The sequence below is a fragment of the Sphaeramia orbicularis genome, chromosome 21 (genome assembly GCF_902148855.1).
Source record: "Sphaeramia orbicularis chromosome 21, fSphaOr1.1, whole genome shotgun sequence".
Lineage (NCBI taxonomy): Eukaryota > Metazoa > Chordata > Actinopteri > Kurtiformes > Apogonidae > Sphaeramia > Sphaeramia orbicularis.
In genome coordinates, this window is record NC_043977.1 from 15,667,171 (window position 1) to 15,679,354 (window position 12,184).

Below are 12,184 nucleotides of genomic sequence, written 5' to 3' on the forward strand. Positions count from 1 at the left end.
TACAAGCCAGGTCATATACAGCTTTAAATGAAATGATTTTTTATTGAATCAGTGTCCCTAGAATATGCTTCTCTGATCGACATGAAATAAACCTGCTAGAGGAGGCTTTTTGTACCAGATAATTGGAATCTGACACGATTTCAGAGTTAAATTGTGGCTGGATGGGGCTGACAGTGCCGCTTCCATTTCGTTTTTTTTTTTTTTTTTTTTTTTTTTTTTTTTGCCGCCGTCGAGCGTTCATGAGAACAACCCTTTGTGAAATTTTCAAGAAAGCCTAAAAAAGCCATTTGTATGTATAATGTAAGGTAAGCCAGGCAGGGTTATTTTTTATTTTTTTTCTACTACTACTACTAATGACCTGGTCCACCATTTGTCGTTGACATCACATCTCTCAATGAAAACACTGTGAAGCTGTGCAGTAAACCTGGATGCTTTTATATTGAGAATCGACGAGGAGCCCCTGAATGCGTTACAGTAGTTTTGGTTTTAATTAGACTTGACTCTCTCATTACGGGAGTCGGCTTGAACCACAGGTCGCCTGAAGGCTCAGTCTTAATTGGGTACATCCTTAAAATGTTCCACATCTTGAATTGGAACCTAGATTGAACTCCTGCAGTGTGGGTTTAGACGAAACCATTCATACTTTTATCCATGTCTTATCGAACTGTTTCTTTTTTCTTTTCTTTTTTTTTTTACACACGCAAACAGAGAAACTGATTTCCTGATAGATGGCTGGTATCAGTTTCTTTTGCGTGACTTCATACTGGAGCTCACTTTTCCTTTCCTCGGTGTTTAGCTCTGTGCTACTGGCTGATTTAGCTACCACAGTGATACTATTGCTTCACATACAGCAGATATTAATGAATGCTGGATGCTCAGTGGCGGTATTCGAAGTAATGAAATGCACATCGGCAATTACTTATGGGGAAGGATTTTTAGCAAATACATGTTGGAGATAAAACTTTCATCTTCACAGCCAAATGGTAAATCACAGTGGAGATGGTATTATGGTGAAGAGTGTGTGTGTGTGAGTGAGTGTGTTTTCCTGCATGAGAAACACAAGTGTTTGTTTGCCGTGTGCATGTTTAGATAAGCCGGTGCCTGGATATACAGCTTCCAGTGTGTCTGAGTGTGTGCGTGTGTCAGCTCAGCAGATGGAGTTTGATTCTCACCACTGGGAAATCTCAATCCCACAATGCACTGGGAGTAGCGCCAAATGAGGAAGCGGCAGGAGCAGCAGCAGCAATAACGAACCGATCACAGCTTGAATGCCGAAAAAATAAAAGAGGATGCTTTCCTCCTGTCTGTCCTTCCTGTCTCCACTTCTCCGGGGCTGCCTCTTGCGCTCTCCATCACCAAGAATCGGATCTATAACCGAGTTAACGGGAACTCATGTGTATGAAACGCACACGCACGTCTCACAGACAGCAAAAGCGATTACCAGAGATCACACAGGGACACGGGGACAAACTGAAGTGGCAGTTGGTTCCTCCTCATTCCCTTTTTGTTTCTGAGCAAACAGGCGACAAAAGCAAACAGAAGCGTCTGGAAATCCTTCAGAAAAAGACAACAGCATGAAAATTCCCCCCTGGAACAAAACAGAACGTGTCACCACTCTCGTCTATAGGGGGAATTAGAACTTTCTCCCCCCTAAATCTCGCAACGGGGATTCTTCCTTCTTTCAGTGTCGTCCCAAATCCACACTTTCAGTCCAAAGGAGCGTCTTTTGTTAGGTTGCAGAACGGCGGAGAGAGAAAACAGGAGGTGGCTTCCTCAGGAGAACGGCAGAATTCACACAGCTCATCTCTCAACTACCAGTGGTGAACCAGTAAAAGCACACCAGAAAAAAAGGAAATAAAGTGCTCCCAGTCAGATGGGTGGGATGTCAGGACGATCTGGGAAATGGTGATGTATCAGAGCATACTGGTGACATCACACTGCCACGCCGCAGCGAGGCTTTAGCTTTAAAAATCAGATTATTGTCATGATGCATGAATGTCAGTGTCTGATCTAGGGTTTAATCGACAAGTTTTTGAAGCCTTTATACCTTTTTTGTCTCCAAAAATCATTTTTAATATTTGTCTACAGCTGTGTTTTGACTTAATTTGCTGTAAGATAATAAAACTCCCAAATCGAAATCCCAACTAATGACATTAAGGCAGAGTGAGGCAGGTGTTGTCGCAGCTTGTGATTGATTTCCCTGGTCAGACATCTGAAGTCGAGACCAGTATCAGAAACTGGCTACAACAACAAATTCACTTATCGGTCTAACCCTCAATTGCTTATGCAGAATGCGTTTTTTTTTTTTTTTTTTCTTGCTCACAGTGAAAGAAAAATGTCTTCCATTCCCTGTAGCCCTTCTTTGTTTGGCAGGAGGTCTTAACACTGCAAATGACCAATCACAATCCAGCGCTACAACAGAACACCTCGACGTGAGGTATGAATGGAGGGAAAAAAGACAGAGTAAAAGGGATGAAAGGGTGGAGAGGGGAAGGTGGCTGGTTTGCTCCGGATTAAGGTTTTTTATTTGATGCTTTCGTCTGCGGAGAGTCCTGATAGTCCTCCTTTAGGCCTGTGCTACTGCAGGCCCAGCAGTCGTTGGGTGGCGTCCCATAGGCTAAGCTGCAGCTGGGGGTCAAAGGTCGCCGGTGTTGTCATCTCCCTACGCCCAGTTGCCCAGTAGCCTCCTCCGCAATCGCCCTCCAGGTCCGGTGACAAAGCGGCGTAGAGCACAGTGGCAGCACCCTCTGCAGGAGTCTGGGGGAAGACGCACAAACATACACACTCACAAACGAGGACATACACGAATAACTCTAAAAACCACAGCAAACCGGAGATACATAAACATCAAAAGGAATCGGGGTGACGACAGGATGACAAGTTCAACAACAAGTTATCGCAGCAAAAACAAAGACCGTGGCTGAGTGTTTGTGTGAATGCCGGAGGAGGGGTGATGCCACAGGATGTTAGCGTCAGTAAGAAGAAGACTGAGGGTGTGTGTTTGTGTGTGTGCTAGTGTTGATGCGTTTTAACAATGATCTCGGTGTCAGCTGTGAGACCAGGAGCAGGTTTCAGAGCAAAGACGGGATCACATCTTGGAAGCATCAATAGTGCACTTGCTTGTTTTGTATGTGAAACAGGCTGTGTGTGTTTTTGTGTGTGCTGCACTACTTCGACGTACTTCCAAACATGAATTTTAACTGACTTTTAGAATGAAATACAATTTGCTAGCAGGGCTCCATTTTTTTCACCATGCGGGCAAACACGACGCATTCAGGTTTCCAGCATGGTAAAAAAATACTTCCTACTACGTTTTTTTTTTTTTTTTTTTTTATGAGAAAAGAAAACTGGTTTCCATGACAACAGGCTCACCAATCTTACATGTTGCTGCTCTATGTGTTGCTACTTTTTTTTGCTCTATTTTTTAAGAACATGCTATTGCTAATTATTAGTGCTGTGAAATGATTAAAATTTTTAATCAGATTAACCACAGGGTTGCTGTGGATTAATTACCTCCACCAGGAGGTATTGTGATCGCTTTGCTTTGTGTGTTTGCGTGTTTGTTTGTTTGCATGTTTGTCTGCATGTTTGTTTGTTTGTTAGCAAGATAACTCAAAAAGCTATGGACGGATTTCCATGAAATTTTCAGGAAATGTTGATACGGGCACAGGGAAGAAATTATTAAAGTTTGGTGGTGATGGGGTGGGGGGGCAGATCTGTCTTGGCGGAGGTCTGCACTCTCCGAGTGCTTTTCTTGTTTTGATTAATCATGAATAAATATCATTCATTTTTAATCTATATTAATCACGTTTCATTTTGCATGAGTAAACTGACTCCAGAAGGGAATATATATGTACTTAACGTGTTTGCCACAAGCTAGGTGACACGTTAGCCGAAGTGCTAGCAGAATCCCCGACTAACATATGCTTCGCGTTAATGTGGTATTTTTAGCTGGAAGTACTTCAGTAAAAAGAAAACTGCGTCTTGCAGAGTGTGCATAATACTTCATATTCCATCTTAGGTTTTTTTTTTGTCCTCATATTTCCATCCAGAGGGCCAACCTGCTGTTTAGTGTCTTCCATCTTTATGGGTTGGTTCTGCTGCCTGTCACTACTGGATCAAGTGACCATTTGTTCATGCGTGACAGTAACTCTACTTGGACAAACTGCCTAAAATGCATTGCCAGAGACATTCAGAGTCATTCTGCGCTGCAGATGGGTTAATTGCATTAACATTTTTAATCAGATTAATCATGATGATGGATTAATCCGTATTAATGCGTTAATTTTGACAGCCCTACTAATTATATTGATTTTTAGAGGAACAATAAGAGCATCGCACCATCGATATGTATAGCCTCTCTATGGAAGAAGGGGGAGTTGCAATGACTAAAAAGAATTATTTCTTTTCTAATCACAAAAAATACACTTGATAAGCTCAAGGAAATATGAAATATTTTCTATAACATCTTGGATAACTATAACACGGATTAAAATTCAAAGAATAAAACTAAACTGATGATGATAAATAATAAACCACCTTATTTGTTTATTTCTGCCCTATGCCGTTTCTGGTAAACCACACATTCACCCTTAAAAGCCAAACTATTTTTATGCTGACTTCTAAATGATTTTTCCTCTACATTAAGCCTTTCCTGAACGATTTATCACCATTTATTATGTTATCCTCTGTATTTTTCTATTTTCCTATTCTATTTTCTATTCATTTTTCAGTCAAAAATCAGGTGTTTTCCTATGTTTAATTTACTGATCATCATAAAAGCTGAGAGTAAATTCAAAGGTTACTATATCTAAACAGAAAACTGAATAATCATTAACTGGACATAAAACAAACATCTACATCCACTGTTATTTGTTAAAGTACAAGGGTTTTACTTGTGAACTGAAGCAGAAAATGATGACGATGTTTCCATGTTCACTACGGAGCCTCTGAATCTGATGCCACTGAGAAGCTGAGAAACTGCATTTTATCGGAATTGTTTCAGTATATTAATAGGATAAGAGGTTCAAATGTTATCTAACACTTTAGATCAGAAGATGCTTTTAGTTAAAGACAGCTGTTTACGTCTTTAAGAGAGTTCACAAAAATGAATCAGTAGTTGCCAGTGTGGGTATTTAGACCATTTCTACAGTCATTAAGTGTCTTTTACATTGACCTACCCATTATTTCTTGCTTCTACCCTTTAGCCTAGCCTGTGGCACCACACCTGAATTATTGTAAAGAACCTGCATGCGGCAAAAGGTGCTGTAACAAGCAAGAATTACAGTTTGTGTGTTTGTGGATGTGGGTGTTTGCATGTTAATCATTACATGAATGAGTCTGTGTGAGTAATGTGATGGTATATGTGAGGAAAAAAAAACAGCCCAAAGGTTGTGCTTGGAGGTAAATGCCCGTGACAACTGCAGTTTCGGTCTCAAACACGCACACTTGTGTCTCCTTCCATTAAATCCCAGGGACATTAACAGCAGCCTCCGGCCAGTGCTTTGAGCTATGCAAGAAGTGTTTCATAATGTAATAGTGAACAGCTTGCAGTGATTTTTAGCAGCACTTTAGATGCAGATGAACTGTGCGAGCACATGTGTTTTATCTTTTTGTTTTGCACAGTAATGGAAAGTGTCTATATTGGACTTAATTGCTTATTAATAACATTTAAAATAATTGCTATAACACACACAGAATATGCAGAGGCAAGAAGTGTCCACTAGTGGGACTTAAACAAAGAACTGGAGTCACAACCAGAAACTACTATTTTTGAGGCAGTTACGATAAGAAAAATTATAACCAGGGTTCCTACACATTTGACATTTCAAAATTCCACACTTTTTCCTGACACTAATTTCCAGATGTCTTGGTAAAAAAATTCCAACCAGCCAACCAGTCTTTATATTTGGGATTTATGAGCCAGTCGTCAGAGAATTTACATCTACCCATTATGAGTTCTGCCAACGATCATACAAGGCATGTTGAATAGCTCGCTCAAACAGTAAGAGGATATCACCTGTTCGTCGAAACAGCAGTGAAAGTTGACGGCACCTGGGCGGGCCTTAAAATGGGTTGGAGGAGGGTAAGAGCAGAAGGCGGGGCATTCAACTTGTCAATCTGGCCAAATGTTTTCTGGGACATGTAGCCAACTGTATGTGCTCTCACACAAACATTTTAGCTGCACTAGCAAACGCCTTAAAAAAACAGATTGATTCATTTATTCTTTTAGATAATAATTTTATGTTTTAGAAAATATAACAGTGGTAACAGTCTTGGAAACATGAATAGTTTTCCATACATTTGTTTCCATTTCCATACTTTTACAGACCTGGAAATTTATAAAATCAAATTCCATACTTTTCCATACTTGCGTAGGAACCCTGTATAACACCACTTTTAAATTCCTAACCCACTGAAGGCTGCAAGTTTCAGTGTGCAATTCTGAGATTAATCTAACAGTGAAGTGGCAGATTGGAACCAACTGAATACCATCCTCACCCTCATCTATGGTGGCAACAAAAAAGGCAAAACACGCTTGTCAGAGTCAGTGTTTGATTTGTCTGTTCTGGATCTTTTGGTTCACTCTAGTTTATACAATGGAGGGATTTTTTAATGGATCTTAACACAATTTTAAAAAAAAAGAAAAAAATAACAGGAGAAGAGGAGGAAACTATGTGTGTAGACCTAAATGTCTCATTCAAACATAATGAAAACACACAGACTGTTATTTTCAGATTATTACAAATAAATGAAAACATGATTACGAGCAATATTCCTGGCTGGGTGACTGGAAAGAACATCATGGACCTCTTGACCACATTCTAACCAACCAGAGAAGTAGATGCAGTGGAAGACTTAACTCACTGCTGCAGGACTGAGCAATAACAGGAAATCCCACAAAACTACATCCCACTGACTGTACAACACCTGAGTCAGTGGCACTTACATTAAAATGAAGCACACCTACTCTATAAATAATTCACCGATTACATTTTTAATTTTTAATTTTTCCTTGTTTTCTTCTTGAGCTGAAGGACATGAACTTCCCTTTGGGATTAAGTTGATCTGAATCTAAATCTCACAAGCTGAACTCTTACATCTTATTATATGAGTCTTAATGATGCATTCACTGTTGCTTCACACATATATGGGAAGTAAGTAAAGCAACATTATAAAATTAGTTTTTGCTTATAGTGATTTCCCATGCAGGAAAAAATATACCAAGATATCATTTTATGCCACCCCTGTGTATCCTCTGTTTGGACCCATATAAAACTGTCTGGCTCTGCTCCTGATTCATGGTCACAATGATCTAAGATCTGAAATTAAGATTCCAACACATACTGTAGCTGAAAGCTCTGAATAACACCATCTTTATGTGAACAGAGCGGTTTGTTGTCAGAGGAAGCAACATACCCAGAAAAGAAGGTGGGCGATGATACTCTGTGCCAAGCGGAGGGGTGTCCAGAGGTGGCGATAGAGACCGGTATCCACCATGCCAGGATCCACCGCACAGGAAGTCACAGGGAAGCCTCCACGCTGCAGCAGCTGGTGGAGGTGGGAGCTGAATAACAGCTGGGCTAGCTTACTGCGACAATAGGCAGCATGGGCTGAATAATACTGGCTAGAAAGAGAGAAAGCAAGAGAGACAGTCAGACTATTGCAAGAAAAGCAATTACAACACTTCTTCTATGTTCCCCTGTTATCTGCTTTGGTCTGTCTGTTGCCTGGTTTTCAAGGTCTCTGAAGTTTGAAATCAGTGATGTATCAGAACAGCATAAGATCCTAGAAGGCATCATTACAGTTCTACCAGCTATCATGGCTGAGAAGAGCATTTTGACTAAAAGCTTACTGGATTATAGTAAATATGCTACTATTTTGCAGGTTTTGAGTTCTGAGCATGCAACACAATGAAGATATTTAGCCTGCTAATACATGTGGACAGCAGAGCTGCAAGCTGGGGCAACACCTGGTGACAGAAGCTGTGCAATAATGCCAACGGAAAATGAGATACATGTGATGCTGCCAGCAGAGAGAGGACCAGGGAAATTATTTCTATCCAGCATATTTATTGAGTATTTGCAGAAAATGGTTCTCTCTGCATGTGCTGTGTATGCTTTTAAATGAATGTGCATGTGTATGTGTGTGAGCCTACCAGCCATTTAGGTCATTTAGTGTGATTTCACCAACGCGATGGGCCGAGGAGGAGACGCTGACCACTCGGGAGAAGTAACCACATTTCCCAGAATGCTTCAGGGTGTCCAGGAGCAGCCAAGTCAATAAGAAGTGACCTAAGTAGTTCACCCCGAAGTGCTGCTCGAATCCATCCTCGGTGCGGCTCTCAGGAACCAGCATGACGCCGGCTTCAAACACACAAATAAAACACATTTCGGTACTTTCCCCAAATGTATTCCCCGTGATGTTGAAGATACTGAATGGACCTCTTACTAAACATACCCACACATTCCTTTCTATCACTTACCATTATTGACCAGAATGTTCAGCGGCAGGTCCCGCTCCTTGAAGCTCTGGACAAACTGACGAACAGACTGCAAAGAGGCTAGGTCCAATTTCTTGAACTCCACTGGAATGGACACACACACAAAAGCACACACATCAGAGCTATTGTAAACGGATTATTTCTGCTAGTCTTTTCTGGCGGTAAGACATCAAAGAGTGTATTAATCATCTCTTACACCCAGCTCTGTGGGATCTTACACCACAATGCTTCTCCTGGACCAGAACATTATATCAAACTAATACTTCTTCCACAGCTCCATCAAAGCTTAACACTCTATCAAGCCTAATGTATGATAAGACACAGGTAAGACAGCAATGACCAGGAGCTGATATCTCCTCTTTTGTTGCACTGTCATCAAGGTTGCCTGTTGACCATGAAAGAAGGACATCTGACCTCTTCACCTAGATGTAAAACTGCTTTCCATGGCAAAATCACAGCATTTCGGGCTAAAATTCACTTACATTCAGACGGAATATTGTGAATCTAAAGTAAACATTCTGAAATGTTGAAGCCATGTTGGAGACTTCGTAATCACATTGATTCAGATCACACACGTTTTGGAAATGCGCAAATATTCAACTATTCTGGGGAAGGTTCACTCAGTTCTCTGTGATATGTTGGGATATGCAATCCAAAATTCTTGTCTTGTTCTTTACCTCGGACATTTGGAAGAATCGGTGCATAAAGAAGACAGATATCTTGTCAAGATCCTCCTGGTGGCCAGGAAGAAGGCCATAACAAAAAAACTGACTTAAGACTGATGCTCTGTCTTACAAACACTGGCTTTCAATCATGGATGATATACTTGTCATGGAACATCTTACATATAAACTGAAGCTAAAAGAAAATCTCTTTATGAAAGACTGGGGGAAATGGCTGACATTCAGGGACAAATGTAACTATTAAGGGACCTTAAAATATTCTGACACCAACACAGGCTTTTCTTTTCATTTGTTTGTTTTTCTGTTCTTTTGTTTCTTTTCCTGCTCCTCAACCTGAGGAGATTGTATTGTACTGATGAAAATAAGAAATACAGAAAAATTGTAAAAAAAACAACAAAAAAAAAAAAACATTCTGAAATGTTGTAGGAAACAAAATAAAAACAGAGAATTAAGAATGTTTCCATCAATTGTGAATGAGACCAAATTAACTAGTACTGTATAATGTGATCATGTGTTGAATCAGAAAATTAACACTTTCAACAAGAAAAAGAAAGAAACAACTAAATTCTTCTTTTCCACCTCCAGAGGGAGAAACAGCCGATCATTCACGAGTCAAATATTCACTATGCCAGAATCCTATTTCAAATCGGTATTTCTTTCTCCCATTAAGTGCATTATCTCTTTGTCAAAAAAAAGGTTAAAAACCACCTCAAGTGAGCATAAATTCTTCAAATTCTTTCTGCTAAATTAAAGCTGTGAGAGCTGAACCCAGGGGAGAAAAGGCAAAAATCAATTTTGGAATGAAACTGTGCAAAGGGTGATACAAGCACCAAATCTGGCAGAGTGATTCTCCAGGGGATATGAAATAAATCTGCAATTTGTGGCCACATTGAAAGTCAATATGACTGCCGAGTGATTGCTAAATGGAAATGCTGGAAATTACTTTTCTTATAGAAATGTAAGTACCTGGTTAAACTTAGGTTCTTAAGTAATTTTTTACAGTTCAACATGCTCTGGTAAATGTTTCAATGTGTTTTTAGTAGATTATCTTACTTACTCATGCTTTCATTATATTGGATCTATTTCACAGATAGGCCTATGCGTGTCCTTGTATCTAAAATGTTCTATTTGACCTTCTGAATGCAAGTTTACCACTGAATATAACTTTTTAATATGATTTTATATTGTACATGTCTGAAGATAAACAGTTTTAATAAGACACTTAATTTAAAAAGCAATCAATGAAAGCATCAAGACACACAAATGTAGTCACTTGGGAGTTTTTATATTCAGTAGCATCATGTCCAGAGTTGCTAAGATCAGTTTAGGATAAACATTAAATGCCATGATTATACTTAATATGCATTTGTTACTATATATTAGCTGCATATTTTAAGTGTTTTTGTAATCGCTGAATGCTGCAGTTTTCTAATGTAATGGGTTACATATACAGTGCAACAGAAAATGACCAGCAAAACCCTTAAATTGTTCCTTTCCTCACAGAATGTTCCTTTCCGTAGATTTCACATTTTCCTCTGAGGAGGGAAGTGTCTTTTATCCTTTATCTTTTATCTTTTAAGTTGGTCACATAAAGTTTTTATCATGTGCTGTATTTTTTGGCTCTAATGGAGTTCATCACCTTCAGTGTCACAGGATTTTTGTGTGCCATCTTATTTTTTTGCATGCCATTCATAGCTCTAATCTTTAATACTGTCCCTCACAATGAAAATAATTGCATTGTTACTTCCAAATCTCTACTTAAGAGGGTCAGCTATGAAGGAGAAAGACAGGAAGAAGAGGAAGAGAACAGACAGAGGAAGAGTTGATGAAGCTGATAGAGGAAAAAGGCCGCTATGACAGATGAGAGTGCAGCCCTCCCAGATGAAGCTCTGATAGCGGTCTTATCTCCAGGCCATGCCACTCACCTCCTGCTGAGTGTGTTGTGTTGTGAGAGAAGAAGTATAAGAAGACCAAAAAGGACAATGACAGAGAGAGAAAGTGTGCTTGAATGGCCGTAAGCACAAGTGTAATGCAGCATTACTGTGTGTGTGTGTGATGGACTGAATCAGAACAGCAGTCATGTGTGCACATATATAAAAAAATATATACAGGGTGGGGAAGCAAAATTTACAATGAACATTTAGTTGTTTTTTCTCAGCAGGCACTACGTCAATTGTTTTGAAACCAAACATATATTGATGTCATAATCATACCTAACACTATTATCCAAACCTTTTCAGAAACTTTTGCCCATATGAGTAATCAGGAAAGCAAACGTCAAAGAGTGTGTGATTTGCTGAATGCACTCGTCACACCAAAGGAGATTTCAAAAATAGTTGGAGTGTCCATAAAGACTGTTTATAAAGGAAAGAAGAGAATGACTATGAGCAAAACTATTACGAGAAAGTCTGGAAGATACTATTAAAGAAGAATGGGAGAAGTTGTCACCCGAATATTTGAGGAACACTTGCGCAAGTTTCAGGAAGCGTGTGAAGGCAGTTACTGAGAAAGAAGGAGGACACATAGAATAAAAACAGTTTCTATTATGTACATTTTCTTGTGGCAAATAAATTCTCATGACTTTCAATAAACTAATTGGTCATACACTGTCTTTCAATCCCTGCCTCAAAATATTGTAAATTTTGCTTCCCCACCCTGTATATATATATATATATATATATATATATAAATATTGGTTTGAGAACAGGTGCTTCACTGTTGCTCTGTGTGTCCTGCCTGTCAGTCCTTTCTAGTCCTCTTGAGTGGTCTCCCTCGGGGTCAGGCCCTTTCAGACAGGCCAGTCATATCTAGAAAGCCCGCTGGGAGTGAAATGCCATCGATCGAGCGTGGGCTTGCTGCTGCCAGCCCTCAATTACGACCCCGGGAACTTCTATAAAGCTCAGCCGCCTTAAGTCGATGGGAAAACAGACTGACTGTGCTTTTGTTACAGTGGGATTGTATGAAACCGACACAAACTGCCTTTGGAGACGATTACTTA

The 12,184-nt window shown here is 39.7% G+C and overlaps 1 protein-coding gene across 3 annotated transcripts in view; it reads right to left on the bottom strand.

The window, feature by feature from the left end:
• Window positions 1-36: 36 nt before the first annotated feature.
• Window positions 37-12,184, bottom strand: part of LOC115412190 (dehydrogenase/reductase SDR family member on chromosome X) — a 68,859-nt gene continuing 56,711 nt past the window's right edge. For all 3 annotated transcript variants that reach the window (XM_030124535.1, XM_030124537.1, XM_030124538.1), the window contains 4 exons: window positions 8,486-8,587; window positions 8,159-8,366; window positions 7,420-7,627; window positions 37-2,757 (listed from right to left, as the gene is read on the bottom strand). In XM_030124535.1, the coding sequence (XP_029980395.1) occupies window positions 2,578-2,757; window positions 7,420-7,627; window positions 8,159-8,366; window positions 8,486-8,587 (698 nt within the window). In that variant the 3' untranslated portion in view covers window positions 37-2,577. The remainder of the gene's footprint in view (window positions 2,758-7,419; window positions 7,628-8,158; window positions 8,367-8,485; window positions 8,588-12,184) is intronic.